This window comes from Heterodontus francisci, chromosome 19, assembly GCF_036365525.1.
Source record: "Heterodontus francisci isolate sHetFra1 chromosome 19, sHetFra1.hap1, whole genome shotgun sequence".
NCBI classification, from domain to species: domain Eukaryota; kingdom Metazoa; phylum Chordata; class Chondrichthyes; order Heterodontiformes; family Heterodontidae; genus Heterodontus; species Heterodontus francisci.
In genome coordinates, this window is record NC_090389.1 from 19770293 (window position 1) to 19782501 (window position 12209).

The 12209-nt window shown below is 44.2% G+C and overlaps 1 protein-coding gene across 6 annotated transcripts in view; it reads right to left on the reverse strand.

Moving 5' to 3' along the window:
* The window catches only part of grip2b (glutamate receptor interacting protein 2b), a 216285-nt gene extending 204280 nt beyond the window's left edge, over positions 1 to 12005 (reverse strand). For all 6 annotated transcript variants that reach the window (XM_068051431.1, XM_068051430.1, XM_068051429.1 and 3 more), the window contains exon 1: positions 11830 to 12005. In XM_068051431.1, the coding sequence (XP_067907532.1) occupies positions 11830 to 11869 (40 nt within the window). In that variant the 5' untranslated portion in view covers positions 11870 to 12005. The remainder of the gene's footprint in view (positions 1 to 11829) is intronic.
* Positions 12006 to 12209: the final 204 nt, after the last annotated feature.

The following is a 12209-nucleotide window of genomic DNA, read 5'->3' on the forward strand; positions in this document are numbered from 1 at the left end:
GGGAGAGATGGAAAATCCCCTTTATTTGGTCAATATTTTGGAGCCTACAAAGAATTCGGGCATTGTGGTTTTCTTATTCCTAAAAGGGAAGGGCCATTTCCTCAAATTTATTGGAAACTTTGGGGAATTAATTATTTTTTATTTTTTAAAACTTCTTTCTCCCCGGCGCAGTCTGTTATTGGGTAGGAAAAATTTTTTTGGGTGAATTTTGTTCTTTTTTTTTAAAAAAAGACCTAACTGCAAAGAGGGAATTGGAAAAACGTCTTTGAGTAGAGACTGGTGCAGTCAGTGCTATAGGCAGCAAAGGTAGAACTGCACACTCTCCATCCAGATGTTGGACTGGCTCACATCTGGTGCATTTCTTATGAGGGTCTAGACGCACATTCCCATGAAAAATTTAGAATTTTATTGGGAAAACCTGACTTCACTTCAACTGCTTTTAATCTTCACAATTGATGCACTTTTAATCGGAAACCAATAGGAAACATAAGTGACACTTGGGTTTTCAACAGAACAGCCAGGTCGCCAAAAACAGCTGCATTCACAATTGGTTTCTATTCTTCAAAGGGGGACCTTTCTCTCCCTGCACAGAAGCAATTACCGCCTACCCCTCAACACTGTGCCCTACTCCCCCATAGCTCGCAGATATTCTATGCCCTCCAAACTGCTCATCCTGTTCACTGACATTCTCTCCCCCTTCAACTGCCCTAGTTCATGCTGTACACAACTCCCCATTGCCCTTCAATTGAATCTGCCCCTCTCCCTTTGCCCAGTTCAACCTGCCTTGCTTCTCCCCATCCCCCAGTTCAACCTGGCATGATTTTTCCAGTAACATTCTAAATTTTCCATGGGAATGTGTGCCCGGACCCTCATTAGAAATGCACCAGATGTGAGTGAGTACAACAACTGGATGGAGAGTGTGCAGTTCTACGTTTGCTGCCCATAGCACTGACTGCAACAGTCTCTACTCAAAGTTGCCTTTCCAATTCTCTCCTTTCAGTTTTTTTAAGAACAAAATTGATTGAAACTACTTTTTTCCTGCCCAATAACAGATTATCTACTGCCCCGGGAAAAAGCAGACTTAGCTGCGTCAGCAGTGGGTCAATTGGCAGTATGCTTACTTATGAGTCCGAAGCTTTTTTTATTTTGATGGGACAATGTAGAGGGAGCTTTACTCTGTATGTAACCCCATTTTTTTTTACATAAGGTGACCTTCATACCCCAGGCCCCTTTGACTTTGCTTGAGGGGACCATTATTCCCCACACCCCCTTTAGATACATTTTAAATAAATAACTTTATTAAAAACAGATAAAGAAAACAAAACTCAAATTAAAATGCCATTCTCGGCATCAATGATGCACTCCAGGTGGTGGAAGGCTTCAAGCGAACGGGCAGACACCGCATGCTCCTTCGCCAGGGATACCCGGGCACAAACGTAAACTCAGCAGAGGGGCAGGAGAGTCAGAAGGTTGTGGTTTCAAGTCCCATTCCAGGGGCTGAATTTTACAGACCCCCTGATGGCTGGGGGCGGGTTGTGTGGGGCCGGGAGAGGGCCGCCACGCACACCCCGATGCTGAGAGGGCCCGGCCCGATATTGTTGGCAGCAGCGAGGGCTCGTGGCGGTCCCCCCCACCCCCGTCGCTCAGCGATGGGAACTCAATTAACATATTTAAATTAATTAATTAACGATATTTACTTTCCCGCTGTCTGTCCCAGTGCGGTCTTCCTGCTGCGGCCAGGGAACCGAGGCAGAACACTGGTGGGGAGAGGGGAGGAGGTATGTTTCTCAGTGCGGGGGGGGGGGGGGGGGGGGGGGGGGGAGGGGGGGCGGGGTGTGGAATGGGGTCAAAGTAATATCATTGGTGTAGGGGTTGGTGGGAAGGGTCATAGTTTAAAATTTATGTACTTTGCGGGGGGGCGTGGGGAGAAGGTCAGGTAGACAAGGTTTTGCGGGGGGGAGAGGGCAAGTAATTAATTTAACTGTTACTGGGGAGTGGAGGGGAGGCAGAATAAATGTATTTTTTTTAATTGAATGTTTATTTAAATATTCAAATTGAATGGTAAGGCTCAAAGCCCTTTAAAAATGGCATCAGCACCTGCGCACAAGCAGCTGATGCTGTTCACAGCTGCATCATGCCCGTCCCCTCCACGTCATGGGGACAGGGGGGGGGGGGGCCCAATCCAGGCATGTTAATATCGCGGCGGCTCTGCGACAGGCGGCCCGCCCATTGTTTTCACCCACCGCCAATTTCGGCAGTGGGAGTATAAATTTCAGCCCCAGGTCTTGAGCACAACAATCTAGGCTGACACTCCAGTACAGTACTGAGGGAGTGCTGCACTGTCAAAGGTGCCATCTTTCAGATGAGATGTTAAAACCAAGGCTGAGGCTGCCCTCACAGGTGCATGTTAAAGATCCCATGGTATGCTTTTGAAGAAGAGCAGGGGAGTTATCCTGGCTAATATTGATCCCTTAATTGGCATCACACAAACAGATTATCTGGTCATTGTCACATTGCTGCTTGTGGGAGCTTGCCGTGTGCAAATTAGCTGCCATGTTTCCTAAATTACAACAATGACTACGCTCCAAAAGTACCTCATTGACTGTAAAGTACTTTGGGACCTCTGGTGGTCATGAAAGGCACTATACAAATGCAAGTTTGTTTTCTTCACCCACCCTCCTAAATTCAACCTTTCTTGGCTCAAGCTAGCATGCTTCCCCCGTGGTGGGAATGACCCCATTGGCTGCCAAATCCACCCTTATTATAGAAAATTAAATATTTTATTAGGAATGTACAAATGCAAGTCCTTTCCTTTTGAGTGAACTTGTCTTGGGTTTGTGGTCAACTATGATACATAGTAAGAAGTCATACATGAAAGTATTCGCCCAGCAGCACCTACGGGTAACAGAGCAGAGTTTTATAAATTCATTTTCCGTTGCAGACTAACAATGAGAAATGCTCATTGAATTAATTTGTTAAACGAATGAATGTAGTTTATGGCCAGAATCCTAGAGGACAAAAACTGTTTCCACCTAAGGTGGGCGAAGGAACTCTGGGCCTTAAATTGGATGCCATGTCGATACTGATTCTGTAATTTGCACAATTAAAGATTTACCAAAACAAGAAAATATTTGACTCACTATCACCGTAACAACAGAAGTTGTAAAGTGGAGGGAAAGGGTGGTTATGGCTCTATTGCATTTGCTGGTAGTCTTGTGGGGGTTCAGGCCTGGTTCTGGATGACCAAATATTCCTGAGTTTTCAAAGCTCTAAAGCTCCGAATAGGTCCCTGTGGATTTGTTGTAAAAGCTTGAGTACCTGTTCAGCCTGAAGCAGCTTGGACTTTGCTTCTTAGTCACTGTCTGAACAAATACTGAATTTGCAGTGTTGTCCAAATACTCTCTCCTCCTCAAATTCCAAATGGGCCCAGCGCTGTGACTCTGGACGATTGCTCAAAGTGGACTGGAATTAGGGGTGCAGTCCAATTCCGCTGGGATTACAGGCCATTTACACTGCCCTGGGGGTTAGGAGTGTAGTGTGGTGGGGACATGAGGAAGAGTCTTCCACCCATCTCCACTATGTCAAGGGGCTGTTAGGTCTACATCAGTTCCCAGGCTACCCTGAGAATTTCACTCATTACGCCCATGGTGGGCTTAAGCTGAGGGCTGCTCTGAATTGCGTGGATGCCCTAAGGCCCCTGACCAGCGAGGGATTGATTCCCTCACATTTCACAGCTAAAGACTCTTTTCCAAACTAATCATTTCCTTTCTTTCTTGCCTTCGCCCCGAGAAGGGCTTCAGGTTTCCCCAGCAGAGCAGCTTTGGGCACTCCGCTCCAAAAAAGCAAGACCATTTTCGTCACAGCCTGGCTGATATTCCCCTCTCAACAAGCATCACCAAAAACAGATTAACAGCTCACTGTGGGATCTTGCTGTGTGCAAATCGTCTCTTGGATTTGCATAAATAAGAATAATGCGACGGTAATTTGGTCCATCTGAAGCACTTTGACAGGCAGCTGGAAGATGTAATGAGGTGCGATAAAAATTCAATTCTTTCTTACAATGTCGTTACGCTCTCTGATTATGCATAGATCTTTCATAGATTGTGTACTGAAAAGGGAATCGCTAACTAGATAAATGTGCATGAGATACTAATAAGGTCCCATCAGCTCTGTTCACGGAGAAAGGTGAGCCCGATGTTCTCAGGTCATGGCTGGGGGACCACATTTTTGAAAATTCCTCCTTCGGATGTGAGCGTGCTGGCAAGGATGGTATTTGTTGCCCAGTTACCCTTGAGAAGGTGATGGGTGGCCTTCTTTCTGAACCATTGAATAAGGCTTTGATACTACTGTAGTTAAGAGTCACTCACATTGGTGTGGGACTGGAGTCACTTATAGGCCAGTCCGGCACTTTTCGTTCTCTAAAGGACATTTGTGAACAACCTATTTTTTCCTGAAACCAGCTTTCAATTTCCAGATTTTTAAAACTGATTTCAAATTTTCAAACTGCCACGATGGGAGTTAAACTCATTTTCTATGGATTATTAGCCTAGTAACATAACTACCACACTACTATACCCGTGCTTTTTATCCCCTCAGTAGCTGCCTATGGAGAGGAGACACAGCATACAGTATACATGAACATGTCCATTCCTTCCCCTTGGAGTGATTGCTGGCTTGTGCTGGGGAGAGTCGACAACTTTGCAAATCAACATCGGCTCGTCTCCTCAGAGGCCAGCTTGCAATGTTTTTCTTTGAAGCTGCGATTGGAAACCCTGCTGATCGCAGTTTCCACTGAACAGTAGAGGCACTTAGCTTGAAATTACTTGTGGAGTTAAGTCAAAGGAATGTAACTTGCATTTGGACACTTAATTGAATGGGCTTCCCTATAAGTAAGTTAATATAAAATTGTTAATTAATAGTGGGCATGTTACTGAACCAGTAATCCAGAAACATAGACTAATAATCCAGAGGATGAGTGTTCAAACCCCATCACAGCAATTTGAGAATTTGAAATCAATTTTTAAAATCTGGAAATGAAAAGCTGTCGGATTGTTGTAAAAACCCACGCAATTCAATAATGACCTAGAGGGAAGGAAACCTGCCATCCTTACTCCATCTGGCCTATGTCAGACTGGAAAGTAGCAAATATAACCCCTCTATTCAAGAAGGTGGGGGAGGCAGAAAACAGGTAACTATAGGCCAGTTAGCTTGACGTTTGTCGTAGAGAAGGTGTTAGAATCGATCATGAAGGAGGCTGTAGCTGGACACTTAGAAAAACTCAAGGTAATCGGGAATAGTCAGCATGGTTTTGTGAAAGGGAGATCATGTTTAACCAATTTATTGGAGTTCTTTGAAGGAGTAATATGCGCTGTGGATAAAGGGGAGCCCATTGAGGTACTAAACTTGGATTTCCAGAAGGCATTTGACAAGGTGCCACACAAAAGGTTATTACACAAAGTAGGAGCTCATGGTGTAGGGGTTAACATATTAACATGAATAGAATATTGGCTGGCTAGCGGAAAACAGTGAGTATGCATAAATGGGTCCTTTTCTGATTGGCAGGATGTGACAAGTGGGGTCCCACAGGGGTCTGTGCTGGGGCCTCAACTTTTTACAATTTACATCAATGACTTAGATGAGAGGAGTGATGGCATGGTAGCTAAATTTGCAGATGACACAAAGATAGGTAGGAAAGTATGTTGTGAAGAGGACATAAGGAGGTTGCAGACCGATATAGATAGGTTGAGTGAATGGCAAAAATCTGGCAGATGGAGCATAATGTGGGAAAATGTGAAGTTGTTCACTTTGGCAGGAAGAATAAAAAAGCAGAGTATTTCTTAAATGGGGAACAGAATTCGAAAGGTGCAGAGGGATCTAGGTGATATAGTGTGTGAGTCACAAAAGGTTAATATGCAGGTACAGCAAGAAATAAAGAAGGCTAATGGAATGCGATCCTTCATTACAACAGGAATTGAAAATAAAAGTAAGGATGTTATGCTTCAATTATACAGGGCATTGGTAAGACCACATCTTGAATACTGTGCGCAGTTTTGGGCTCCTTATTTAAGGAAGGATGTGAATGCATTGGAGGCAGTTCAGAGGAGGTTTACTAGATTGATACCTGGAATGAGCGAGCTGTCTTATGAGGAAGGGTCGGACAGACTGGGCTTGTTTTCACTGGAGTTTAGAAGAGTGAGGGGAGACTTGATTGAAGTTTATAAGATCCTGAATGGTCTTGACAAGGTGAATGTGGAAAGGATGTTTCCTCTTGTGGGTGAGTCCAGAACTAGGGGGCACTGTTTTAAAATTAAGAGTTGACCTTTTAGGACAGAGACAAGGGGAAATTTTTTCTCTCACAGGGTTGTACGACTGTGGAATTCTCTGCCTCAGAAGGTGGCAGAGGCGGGGTCACTGATCATTTTTAAGGCGGAGATAAATAGATTCTTGTTAGACAAGGGAATCAAAGATTATCAGGGGTAGATGGGAGTGTGGAATTCGAGACAGAAACAGACCAGCCATGATCTTATTAAATTACGGAGCAGGCTCGACGGACTGAATGGCCTACTTATGATCCTAATATATGATTCCAGTCCTACCACAACTTGGTTGGCTCTTAACTGCCCTCTGCAGTGGCTTAACAAGCCACAACCAATACTGGCTCAGGGCAACTAGGGATGGGCAATAAATGATGGCCTTATGAGTGACGCCACATTCTGAGAATTAAATTGATCTCCTTTTAATCTCTTTCACCACAAAGGTCCATTAAATTAATTTATAAGTGATTTTGAAAACAGATTCATGTTAAGCATTTGCATTCCATTTACAGAATTAACTCGTATTGATTCAACGATCCCATGCCGTCAACATCTTGTAACTCCGGGCGAATGAGTTGCCTAAAGTTATAGTGCTACATAAGAGACTGGATGATGTGTTACAGATTGTCACATTCAGCACATTAACAAATTGCACCAAATCACTGAAACCGCTGAGGAGGAATTTTGGTTGTGCAGTGAGCCTGTCTGCTTGTTAAGTCACATCTAGCCACCTCCCGCCCAAAGGATGCAGTCACATCAAAACTCACCCTGCCATCATTTGTTTTGTGTATTAAAAGCAGAATGCATAATTTTAATCCAAAATTCAACATTTTCCACAGGAAGGAGAGGATGCCCAGAGCCATCCTGTTCCACTGCCACCCCCACCTCCCAAAATTGCATGGAGGAAGGGGTCAGCATTTGGAAGGGCAGTGCAGAGCAATGTTGACTTGCTTCTCTACCGTCTAATACTTGTTGGAAAGGAAGAGATGAAAAGGTGTGTTTATCTTGTCCCTCATCATATCGCTGAGAAATGCTCCAAAATGAAGCACATCGAATTAATTTCTTTGAAGTATAGTTACCATTGTATTATCGACAAACATGGCAGTTGTTTTAAGCACAGCTAGGTCCCACAAACAGCAAGCAGATGAAGGGACATGTAATCTGTTTTGGCGGTATTGTTTGAGGGGGGAAATGTTGGCCAGGATATTAGGTGAATTCCTTGAAGATGGGTCTTAAAATCACATGAAAACAAGCAGTTGTCCTGATGTCCTGGCCAACAGAAACGTGATTTAATGTCTTATCCAAAGGTTAGCACCTTTGACAATGCAGTACTCCCTCAGCACTGCACTTAAAGAGTTAATATAGATTTTGTGCTTGAATCCTCAGCACCAGACACACTTGGGACACCTAGCATGAATTCTTCCATTGCTGCTATGGAAGATTTGGGGTAAATGATCCAGGAAGCAGGTTCAAGGCTGCCTTGGACAAAACTTGGGCACAATTATTAGGAAGGCTTGAAAAGGCCCCAGGTTTTGTGTGCAAACAGAGACCTATATCTTGTGAGGAGTTGGCCTTCAGTTGAGGTACAGCTGGAGACACAAAGGAACTGCCTAGCGCTAATGATGTCTTTGTGCCCTGCAGAAGTGTATGCGGGCAGCACCTCTGAGAACACTGAGTGCCCACAGCACATGACTCCCTGGATACTCTAACACATGCATGACAGGTAGCTGCTCATGTAGGTGGCTGGCCTTTTTTTGCAATCCCAGGCAGCTGAACAATTGGTTCAGCATTTACCTTTGACTACTGCAGTCCTCAGCTTGGGGAACACTTGGGCATAATACACAGATGGAAATCTGACATAAAACAATTACAATCCTAGTTGAAAGCACAATAGGAAACCGTAATGAGAACTCAACATACTTGCACCTCAACCTTTCATCCACCACATCAAATCCACTATTACTCACAAAAACGATATCACTTGTAATATATTTGGTATTTTGTCAATCTTTAAATGTGTTACAAAGGGACACACTGTTGCTCAGAAGAACAAATAATGGACTTTAGAATGCTATAATGCCCCATAATCAGATGAAGCAACTAGCAAGTCCATTACGATAACTATGTCCAATATACTCTTACAAAAGGCAAAATACTGTAGATGCTGGAAATCTTTTTTAAAAAAGCAGAAAATGCATGCTGTCTTACCTGCTTAGTATTTCCAGCATCTGTTCATATTCTAATTTCTTATACTCTTATATTATAACTAATGCTCTTATTTGCTTGTGTCAGTGATAGCACTCTCATTTCTGAGTCGGAAGATTGTGGATTTAAGCCCCACTCCAGAGACTTGAGCACTTAATCAGGGCTGACACTGCAGTACATTACTGAGGGAGTGCTGCATAGTCGGAAATGCCTTCTTTCAGATGAGATATTAAACTGAGGACCTGTCTTCCCCATCGGCTCAAAATATCTCATGGCACTATTTCGAAGAAGAGCAGGGGGATTCTCCACGGTGTCGTGGCCAATATTTATCCCTCGGCCAACATCACTAAAACAGATTTTCACATTTCTGTTTGTGGGACTTTGCTGTGCACAAATTGGCTGCTGTGTTTTCCTCCATTATGAAAGTGACTACACTTCAAAAAGGACATCAATGGCTGCAAAGCAATTTGGGACATTCTAAGGCTGTGAAAAGGGCTACAGTAATGCATGTCTTTCTTGCTTTCAGTTGAAAAACATAGGATTTGCAATGTCATCATTCAGCAAAGGTCTTTAGTTGCTGAGGACCAGGTGCTGGTGGCAACAGCTGATAAGCCCATGCTGTGATGATGATAACAGAAACAGAAAAAGCTGTAAATACTCAGCAGATCTGGCAGCATCTGTGGAGTGGGAAACAGAGTTAACATTACAGGTCAGTGACCTCTCTCTGTTTTTCTCTCCACAGAAGCTGTCAGACCTGAAGAGTAAGTCTAGCATTTTCTATTTTCATTTCAGATTTGCAACATTTGCAGTTTTTTGCTTTTAGTGATGATGATAAGTTTGCTACATTCTATTCCGTAAAATCAACTGGTTTTCTCTGAAGGCAGAGGAAGGGAGAAATCACCCGGCCATTTCCGCACGCCCAGGGAGCCAATCGTGGGTGCATATCCTGTGATCTTGCACCTGTGAACGTTAATGGAGCATTAATCACGGCGCTGGTTGCTCCCAACTCAGAATCAGCCCTCAGGAGATCCCAGTTTGTTTTGCAGCCAATGAATTGAAAATCACACACATAAAAATTGATATTAGTGCACTACGGATAACAATTGTGCAACCAGATGTACTCAAATATTTGTACACACAACCAGATAGACATGCACTCACCTGCCGTAATGTGCACATAAATTGTCAGCTGTGGCTCAGTGGTAGCAGCCTCACCTCTGAGTCAGAAGGTGGTGAGTTCAGGTCTGACTCCAGAGATCTGAGTGCAAAATCCAGGCTGACAGAGAGATGCTGTCTTTCAGATGTGATGTTAAACTAGGCCCCGTCTGCCCTCTCAGGTGGATATGAAAAATCCCACAGCACTATTTGAAGAAGAGCAGGGAAGTTTTCTTTGGTGTCCTGGACAACTTTTATGGCTCAACTGACATCACTAAGATAGATTATCTGTTTGTTTCTGTTTGTTGGAGCTTGCTGTGCATAAACGGCTTCCATATTTCCTACATTATAACAGTTTCTACACTTCAAGAAAGTACTTCATTGGCTTTATGGTGCTTTGGGACATGCTGAGGCCATGAAAAGCACTACTGAAGTGCAGTCTTTCTTTTTTTTCGATGTATATGCATACAAACCAGACAAACAGAATCACAGTCAAAACTTGTCACATAACGCAACAGACGCGAGAGATACACACACTGACAAGTAGACACCAGACCCCACACACATCACACCACAAACACACAAAACCACAAACATCAAACAACACAAAGTTATATATTAATGCTTTTATAAAATGTTTCATACCAGCTAAGAAAAACACAGCAGCCAATTTGTGCACAGCAAGCTCCCACATACAGCAATACAATAATGACAGGTAATCTGATTTAGTGATGTTGATTGAGGGATAACTATTGACCAGGAATAACTCCCCTGCTCTTCTACAACATTGCACCATGAGATATTTTGCATCCACATGACAGGGTCAGGTTAACATCTCATCTGAAAGAAATCCCTCTGACAGTGCAGCACTCCCTCACTACTGCACTGAAGAGTCAGCCTTGATTTTTGTGCTTAAGGTCTGGAGTGGAATTTGAAACCACAACCTTCTAACTCAGATGAAAGAGCTACCTATTGAGCCATGGTAACTAACTCACTGCCTAACTCCCCAAAGCCTGTCCACCATCTACAAGGCACCAGTCAGGAGTGTGACGGGATACTCTCCACTTGCCTGGATGGGTGCAGCTCCAACAACACTCAAGAAGCTCGACACCATCCAGCACAAAGCAGCCCGCCTGATTAGCACCCCATCCACCACCTTAAACATTCATTCCCTTCACCACCAACACAGTGGCAGCAGTGTGTACCATCTACAAGATGCACTTCAGCAACTCACCAAGGTTCCTTCGACAGCACCTTCCAAACTCGCAACCTCTACCACCTAGAAGGACAAGGGTACCAGATGCATGGCAACACCACCACCTGCAAGTTCCCCTCCAAGCCACACACCATCCTGACTTGGAACGATATCGCCGTTCCTTCACCGTCGCTGGGTCGAGATCCTGGAATTCCCTCTCTAACAGCACTGTGGATATACCTACACCAAATGGACTGCAGAGGTTCAAGAAGGCAGCTCACCACCTTCTCGAAGGCAATTAGTGATAGGCAATAAAAGCTGGCCTTGTCAGTGATGCCCACACCCTGTGAACAAGTTAAAGCTAAGGTGTAGCCCACAAAATTGGTAAGTAATAATTGCCCTTACACCAGAACAGCAGAGGAGTGAGACCCAGAAACCCATCAGTACTTCGTCCTGGAATTTGTCCCTTGTACCCACCAGTGTCAAATCCTGATGTACTCCTTTAACCTATTATTACTAAATCCTTGTCCTCCCATTAATCCATCCTGGTCTCTCCCTTTACTCCACTGGTTCTAAACCCTGGTGTTTCTCTCTTTAACACCCACCCCCACCACCAAATCCTGATATTTCCCTGTAAACCCAGAATGCTTTATTTAAAACAGTAAAGATTAACTCTGGTGGAAACCCAGCACGCTCTCATTACTTCGGGTCCCGCTGCATGTCATCTGGTCGCTGCTCTGCAGAGCTGGGAATTTACGAGCACCTGTTTGTACATTCGGCGCTAAGGATTACACACAAAGGCACCGTTTCTGTAAACTCTGAGCCAGGCAAAGAGTTAAGTTAGACTGTAATATTTCAGCACGTTAGACCCACAACAAGGCACATTCAACGGGTCAAGACTTAAATCGAAGAAAATCGAGGTGTAAATTCTCAAGAGACTTGGCTCTTGCGTGAACTCACCAAAGTCTGAGTGCAAGTCTTTCCTCAGGCCACACAGCATTGCCGGCTGCTGTCTGGAATGGAGTTACTGGCAGGAAGAGATCAGCTCCTGTCTGTCTCGGGTTCAGTGGTATCAGTGAGCTGATGCTGCCCTGCTCACAGCACTGACACAAGCTGCCACTCTACTGCTTCACACACAGCTCACTGCTCTCAGCGTCCACGTATCTCCAGCCTTCCAACCAAAACAACTTCCGTACGGATTGTCATAGCAATACCACATGACATTTTGAAAAAAAACACGGAAAGGCTCAGAAAGCAGTCATGAAACATGCTTTGCAGCCTCTCCCTCTCTTGTGAAAGTCCAATATTCTGCTGCATGTGAAGCCAAACTTTATCTCACC